At 28.2% G+C, this 8,680-nt stretch overlaps 1 protein-coding gene across 1 annotated transcript; it reads right to left on the bottom strand.

Moving 5' to 3' along the window:
* Nucleotides 1-3,550: 3,550 nt before the first annotated feature.
* On the bottom strand, nt 3,551-8,176 carry LOC100869598 (protein meiotic P26). The gene is made up of 9 exons (XM_012488867.3): nt 6,715-8,176; nt 6,180-6,511; nt 5,897-6,101; nt 5,329-5,824; nt 5,081-5,248; nt 4,741-4,991; nt 4,279-4,636; nt 3,925-4,157; nt 3,551-3,782 (listed from the first exon to the last, which is right to left on the bottom strand). Exons 1-9 carry the CDS (start codon nt 7,393-7,395, stop codon nt 3,678-3,680), a joined length of 2,829 nt encoding a protein of 942 aa, XP_012344321.2. The 5' UTR covers nt 7,396-8,176; the 3' UTR covers nt 3,551-3,677.
* Between the last annotated feature and the right edge of the window lie 504 nt (nt 8,177-8,680).

Here is an 8,680-nt window from a genome sequence, read left to right on the forward strand (position 1 = left end):
TCATTAAATTAAATAAATTTGGTCAATTATTGTTATAAAATAAAATATAAAAACAATGGACATCTTTTCATGAATTCTTCTTTTTTTCTATTTTTTGTCTTAAGTTACTCACAGCACGTAAACGAATACAAAGAACAATTAGAAAAACCGAAATCATATTAAAGTATTTTTTTCTTTTTTTAGGTGGCACCTAAAAAGGCCTTGGAAACTTTTTATATATATATTTTTTAATAGCGATAAAAACATTAGATCAGTTAAAAGTATAATACGTAGAACATATCTGAATACGTTTATTTTAATAGACTGATAGTATATATTTCTTTTGTTTCTTGTAAACTGCTTACAATAAGATGATATATTCATTATTTTTTTGTTATTTAATAATTATTAATTATTTTTTTAACAAGTAAGCAGAGTTTCTTTATGTAATGTAGAGAATGACTATCATAATTCTATACATATTAGGATAATAAGACTTTTGAGATTGTAAAAATCATCAAAAAATCTATCACAATTACCATTTACGTAACAAGTAATTCTCGTTTCATTTTTTCCTTTTATATTATTATTGTAATTTAAACATCAAGGCAAATAAGGGGTGAATTTCAACAGTGGCCTAAATTAGCCAAGTAGTCTTCCACAGATAAAAATATGTAAATAGAGTAAATCTATACTAAAATATTCAAGTATATATAAGGTGAGCGTAATATAATAATTTTGTGAGGTAAAAGACCCTCTCATTAATGGTCATCCATTCATTATACTATAAATTCATTTTTTTTCTTCTTCTTTGTCTTTAAATACGACTGGCAAAAGTGTTTGCAACATTTCTTTTTACTCTCCCTCTCATTCTCTCTCAATATTTTTTTCTTTCTTATATTCAACATACCATTAGAGACCATTTGATGGCTTTGTATCAGGTGTTATTGTGCATCAAACAAAAATACACCTTCCACAATGCGTCTTGCTAATAGTATTTTGTTTTGGTATCTCTAATTATATTTACCTAGCAACAACATCAGAGACTCTGTAAGGACACAACTTATCCTGACGATACTATTATCACAGGCATTATTTATATAACTCTGCTAACCATGACTATTAAATACTTCAGAATTACATTTTTTTTTTTTTAATATATATAAAATTAAAACTTCTAGTAATAAAAGATGATTACGACTGATTAGCTTAGGTGTACGTACGTAGGCTTCGTGCAATTTACTACAAATGTTATGCGCAAATTTATTTTTTTTTTCTTGTTTTATTTTGAGTAATCTTCTATTATCGTTTCTGCGGTTCTGTATTATTCTGTGTTTTTAGACATATCTCCCATTTCCTTATTAAATAGCCATTCATTCTTTTAAACCAATTCTATTTAGCATAACCAATTTTTTTGCAAAAAAAAAAAAAAAAAAAAAAACAAAAAAAACAAAAAAAAAAACAAAAAAAAACAAAAAAAAACATAAAAAAAATTCGTCCAAGCTATCCAAATAGAAATATATATATATATATATCAATGTATATCAATATATATATAAATATATATTAATATATATACATATATGGATGTGCTTTTTAATATTTGGTATGGCAAGATCATTATTTACATTTAATTGTTATTGTAGGTAATTACAACAGTATATAGTGATTTGCTTAATATTATATATATATATATAATTATATATATATATATATATAATATATATATATATGTTGTATACACATTTCATTTATTTTTATTTTATTAATTAAGTCTTAAGGCTGATCATGTAAACAACCCTAAAAAATATGTGTATTTATATATATATATATGAATGTGTTTTACGTGGATTTTTATCTTTCTTTACGGATCATATTAATTATATACATAAATAGAAGTTGTTTAGCAAACTGTATGATGTTCTTTTCATATTTTTTTAAATCTTTTTATACATAGATAAAGATATTGTTCCTATGATTTCGGTGGTATAATTTTTAGTTACGAACCTTGTATAATATATTACATGATCGCTCTACAAACATTGTTAAATGTCGGAACGATTTTGTAATTTTTATAACAAATACATTTACATGGTATGGATATATTTTTATTCACTAGCACCACGAACCAATAATTCACACACGCATATGTGGTGGACCATAATAAAGCATCCTGAGTAAATATTGTAACCATTATGTGCTTCGTCTATTACCTTTTTTTTCTTTTTTTGTTTCTTTTAATAATGCACAAATGGAATCTATTATCAGTGGCAAATCTAGATTAACCGTTTTCAATTTTTTTCTCAAATATAATATATCGTATTCCATTCCTCGTTTTAAAAGACATTAAATGTTTGATTTTCAACCTATTTGTAATTTTAATTTTTCCATATTAACTTTACCTCATAAAATTCTTTTTTTTTCTTTTTTACTCTTTTGGAACTACTAATTTTTAAACGCACAGAAAAAAATTACCAAGAATGTAGTTCATATTTTCCCTTTTTTTTTAATTTTTTGTTCTTTTTCTTTTTGTTTAAGCTTCAAATTTATCGTAACGAGGAATATAGTGTGTGTTTTTGTTCGTCTTTTTTTTCTTCGTTTTTTTTATAGAGATATGATATGATAAGAGCAGGAAGTACTACCATGTGTCGCAGCATGCAACATTTGTTTCCCGCATCAAGCACAGGAATTTGTATTATGTATATTATCATTATTTTTTTTAATGATCATAACTTTTCGTTTCTCAATATACTTATTGGATTACTTAATGCTTCTTAACGAAATCTTAGAAACTTAGTGTATCTACGAGTAGGTCTCGAAGTAACGTACGGAAGAAAAAATCTTTTCAATTTCTCCTTTTTTTTTCATGTCATTATACATGTCGATATACATATATAACATTTTGGTTTCACGATGAAATAGATTAGAGATACACGTTGCTTCGAGCACAAATTGAAAAATCGGCATGTAAAACAGTGCTCATTAGAGACTAGAATAATTTGATTTGTAAACATACCTAAAATACTGACGAAGTCGTACATGATGCAACCGATTGTGATGGAAAGCTATTGTTCTGCAACTTCCTTTCACCTCCTGCAGCTTTTCTTGTATCTTCTTTTCCATTTCCGGTCAAAACAATCCAATTCTTCTTTTTCTACTTCCCTTTCTTTAACTTCGTTTTTTTTTCTTTTTTTTTCCGCTTCATATTAATTTATCTTGGCAGTTTACCAAATGCAATTTTACTATATTACTATTTATACTGTTTTTTGGTCGGAGACGTACGTTTACCTTTTCTGCTTGTTTCTTCGTTCAAACATTGTTACTTTCATAAAACAGGGACGCATTTATATCGTTTTTCCATTTTTCTTTTTATGTTTTGGTTTTTTTTTTTGTTTTTTTTTCTTTATATATATATATACTATATTGTATATATTCTATATGTGTATATATATATATATATATATATATATATATATATATATATATATATAAACTATTAAAGCTGCATGCTGCACTTGTTTATAATTCTATTATTTGGATAGGCCCAAATCTCAAAGAGTTCGACGCCATGAATATATTAGATGTTTTCTTCTTTCTTTTTTAATCAATTTTTTCTTTGTTAGAAGTAGAGCAATATTCACCAAAGAAATTCCATTTGCCGAAGAAAGTTACGATATACTTATTTGATCTTCTTCACTTCATGATATGTAAAGAGTATTTAATACAAGGACATGATGATTATTTTTAGCCAAAGTTACAATATATCCTTCTGAAGTTATTTTCAAGCCACAACATCGAGAGACCTGAGAAAATTCCGTCAACTATATAATAATATTCTTATAAATATATAACTATATATTTTAATATTCATGTAAAATATATAACTTAATATCGACAAATTGATATTATAAATCCATTTGAAGAAACATTTATTAAAACTTTTACCTTGACATATGGACATTCAAATTCAGAAATTAAAGAACCATCTCTTGAAAAAACAGCTACATGAAAACGATTTCCATGCGAATCTCCTATTAATATATCTCCTGCATCGCTAATATCGATCCCATTTGGGAAATTTGTTACATTGTCACAGCCAATGCGACGCAAAAATTTACCTTCCTCATTAAACACTACAACACAATGCCCCTTGAAGTCACAAACAAAATATTCTTTACCTATGAATATAAAAGAAAATTTTTCATAAGTTTATAATATATGTAATATATATATATATATATATATATATATATATATATATATTATAATGTAAATTTCTAAAACTTAAAAATTATTTACCACTAATTGCAATATCACTTGGTTCTCTCATATATTCACTACAATCAAACCATCTTAATAAATCTCCTGTATCACTGATTACAAACACTGTTGGTGATACACTATCAACAGCCAAAATATGACCCTCGCTTGTCACAGCTAAACCAGCTACAATATCGATGTAACGAATTGCTATTTTTTTAATAAAATGACCACTTTTTGTAAATATCTGCATTCTCGATCGTTCGTTTCCTCGATCACAAACAACGAATTTCCCACTGTTTCTCATCACAGCGACTTTTCTAGGATACCATAACTGTCCTTCTTCTTTACCAGGAACACCAAATTGGAATTTGAAAATACCAGTTTTTTCAAATATCTGAAAACAAATTTTATATTAAAATAAATAAAGACTTTAAATTAATTAATTTTTTAAATTAAATATCAAATTAAATATTTTGAAATATCAAAACAATTTTATACTTGAATTCTGTGATTATTAGTATCGGCAACAATAATGTCTTCGTCAGCACTTAAACAGAATCCATGAGGTGAACTAAATTGACCTTTACTGGGACCCAATTGCCCAAATTTACATCTAATGTGCATAGGAGTTAATTTCGTGTTATTCGAACGTGGATGGGCATAATTTCCAGATCCGGAACCTGTTACATTGCCAACTGTGTTTCCTACTACTACGGGCATGTTATGCATAGAATCTCCTCTTAAATCATCTGTAATTGTGTTGTTTCAATCGATTTAAAATATATTGATATTTATTTAAAATAATTAAAAAAAATTAATCAAATTAAAAAAATCTTACCAGCACCCTGTGAAAGTATTGGAGAAGTAGACGAGGATAATGATTGAAATCCTCCATTTAAAAGACTATTAGCAGCTAAACTTAGATTTGGTGTGTCTACAATAGCTGGTGAAGGACCTCTACCAAGTACTAATCCACTACCACCATTAATAGTAGGATTGCCAAGATCTGAAAATACACAAAATTTACAAAATTATTATATTAATTTATTATATAAGAGAAATAAATAGTAATATCTTTCATTTTACCTTGATTACCAAGTGTATTTCCTAATTTTGCAAGAGCTTGCAAATTATTAATTGCGTGACTGGTAGAACTCAAATCACCAGCAAATAAATCTGCTAATGTGAAAGGTGGTGTTGGACTAGGATTTGAACTAGGACCAACTACATTCGTGTCTCCAACCATTTCAACTTTTTCTGCCAAACTAGCTAATTGCTGTAGATTATACTCTTGAATACTGGTAAGCCCATGGATAGGACCTGGAGGAAGGGATACAGAAGGTGAAGGTTGAATGTTTTGAGGACTGGATGTTGGAGGTATAACAAACGAAGGTTCACCTTCAAAGGAGGATTGCATTGATGTGGGAAGAGAAATGGGAGACCTTGTACTAATAGAACGTGGACAGCCCATTGAAGTATGAACAATTTGTTGGTTTGTAGAAACACCAGATATGGTTGTAATTGGTTCTGAAGTAGATTTTGACACTGGTGTACTTTCGGTATGAAATTTACCAAACACTTCCTATAATTTTGTTTATATCTTTTATTTATTAAAGTCTCTTCTATATATACTAGAAATATAATATATACCAACCTTCACTGTTTTTTCAAACTGGTTGTAATCAGTTTGGAATTGAATCGAAAAAGAAACATTTGGTTTTGGTGTATTTTTTATTAAATTCAGTAACTGTGTTCCTACAATACGACGAAGCGCAAGTATTTCAACAGCGTCACCATGCTCAAGAAGTCGAGAGGTAAAACGACAAGCATCTTCTATTTTTTCTACCGTTTTTTCCACACTGCAAAAGTGATAAATAATTTGATAAAAATTTTTTAATAGATATAAATAACATTCATTGTAAAGACATTCTTCCAACCTATGAAATGTATCCATTATTTCTAATTCCCTATCTGAATGCAATTTTTCAAGTTCAACTAAAGCATTGTCTCGACATTTTTCTAAGACAGCTTTATAACTCTGAAATGTCTCTACAATTAAATCTTTAGCTTGATCATGTTGTGCTTGTAGTTCACTAAGTGCATTTTCTAATTGGGCAGACATTTGGTCACAATCTGCAATTCTAGCTTTACTCTCATTCATAAGCTTTATTAATTCTTCTTTTTGACGTGGTTCTGCATCCACTAATCGTTCATATTGATGATCTGGAGCTTTATGTTCAATAAGCAAACACTCATTACATATAGGTTCCTAAATTGAAGAAATAATATTTATTTATTTTATCTAATCATTTATAAATTTATAATATCCAATCATTACTAACATTATAATAATAAGATGAAATCCAAATTTATTTATAATCCATACTTTGTATGGGCTCATGAAAGTTTTTAATAAATTATTATAAAATTATTAAAATATAAAATAAAGAAATTAAAAAACATTTTAATTACCTGACAAGTATAACAGTAAAATTTCATATTCTCAGCAGGATGATACTCGCAAAAAATAGGTTTATGTATTGGTATAGCTTCGTTGGATTGCTTTAAATCTTCAAATGCCACTACCTTGTGACTTTCAAAACAACGCATAAATTGATGTGCAGTGTTGCAATTCGGACACAAGAAGTTGGCACAATCAGAGCAACGTGCAACCGCACTCTCTTTGGCTTTACATGAGGTACAAAGTACAGCCATATTTTCAATTGCAGACATGTCGAGTATATTCGTTAGAACATAATCACATGTCAATGATGCGGCACCCTTAGAACTAATGGAAGTTTCTTGTTGACAGAGAGGGCAGATCAGAACTGAGCTAACCTTTGAATCACCTGCCTCATCCATCAGAAGTTTGTCTAAACAAGCTTCACAAAACACATGAAGACAAGAAAGCACTCGTGGAGAACAAAGTTTGCTCATGCAAATAGCGCATTCTTGATCACCAGTTTCTCCAGTACCACAATTTATTTCTTCCAAAGCATCACCAGGATTGGAAGTTTCATTACATCCATTAACAGTATTTATATTCCGTTCACTAAACACATTCCCATTCTCCACATCTTCATTTTGTGAGATACCAGTTCCAGCTGGGACTGATGCTGTTCCAGAGGGAACAGCCACCATGGATGATGCCATCTTGTAATTCTTTTCTTGTTTACGTGCAAATATGTGTGCTATTGCGAATAACTTTTACTTTTTACAGACTTACTGCGAGATAATTGCAAGATCTAACATTAAACGTTATTTTAACGTTTTATTCTAACAAACGAGATGATGAACATCTACAAAAAAAAAAAAAGAAAAGCCACAAACCCCTTTTCAGATCGTGAAACACGAGGACCAAGACATCGTAGCATCGATCGTTCAATCACGAAACAAAACACTGTGTCATACTTGGTCTCCACCAACTGGGAGTTTTATTATTGTATACATAAAATAATGCTTTATATGGCGCCCATTGACCAAAAAAAGAAAAAAATAGAATCAATATACAATGTTCACTATAATGGACGAATTTCCGTCAAGCATTTCAGTTTTAATATTTTCTTTTTTTTTAATTTCTTTCTTTTTTTTGTTTCGTGTCTCGAGATAAAAAATTTCTTGAAATCTATTTCGTAGTCACACGTAATTAATTTTTTTCTTTTCGTTTTTTGTTTAGTTTGGCTAATTTTTTTCTATTTACATTTGAAACACTAGCCTCGGAATACTTGTCCACTGGATTCGTATTAAATTTTCGTTTTGAATACGATCGACGTTTTATTTTGTACACTAAGTGTATTAATAAACATTTTTATCGATCACACAAATCTCCGAGTTGTTTACGATTATATTTATATTTCAATTATTATACGACGTTTCAACCGCAAATATTTCGGATTTTTTCATATGTAGAGCGAAGGAATAAATCATTCGAATCGGGAAGAGTTGACCCCAATGCAGGAGCCCTACAAACAATTAATATAATGATAGGTGTACTTACAAATAATATAGGCTTAGAAACTTTTGTTGATGCAGCAAACCGAGAGACATCTTACAATTATGTCATGAATTAAAAATGTTGAAAATTTTGAATAATAATCTTTTTCCCAAGTTTATAATAAAAAAAAATAAAATTATATTTTATATTGAATCTTCTTTTATCATTTAATTAAAGAAATATATAAATAATATTTTTAAAATTTTATACACTTCATGCTACGTTTTCATGAGTAATGTATATAAAGATTACTATATTATCTTATTATAATTTTAAATCATTAATCATAATTTAAAATATTATTTATTCTTATACAACAAAATATAATCATCATTTTTCAAACAATCAAATAATTATTTCATATAAATTATATAACATTGAATTCGATATAATATTTCATATTATAGGTGGGATTATTAACAGTGGTTTTCATTCAATATTATT

Source organism: Apis florea, unplaced genomic scaffold (genome assembly GCF_048593485.1).
Source record: "Apis florea isolate Af1SG1 unplaced genomic scaffold, ASM4859348v1 contig_2203_pilon, whole genome shotgun sequence".
NCBI classification, from domain to species: Eukaryota; Metazoa; Arthropoda; class Insecta; order Hymenoptera; family Apidae; genus Apis; species Apis florea.

Excerpts from the sequence above, each read along its gene's own strand:
- LOC100869598 (XM_012488867.3), bottom strand. The coding sequence starts at position 7,395 with ATGGCATCATCCATGGTGGCTGTTCCCTCTGGAACAGCATCAGTCCCA. Across the intron at positions 6,102-6,179 it reads ATAATGGATACATTTCATAG|TGTGGAAAAAACGGTAGAAA; the intron begins GTTGGAAGAATG and ends TCACTTTTGCAG. Across the intron at positions 5,249-5,328 it reads AAATACACTTGGTAATCAAG|ATCTTGGCAATCCTACTATT; the intron begins GTAAAATGAAAG and ends GTGTATTTTCAG.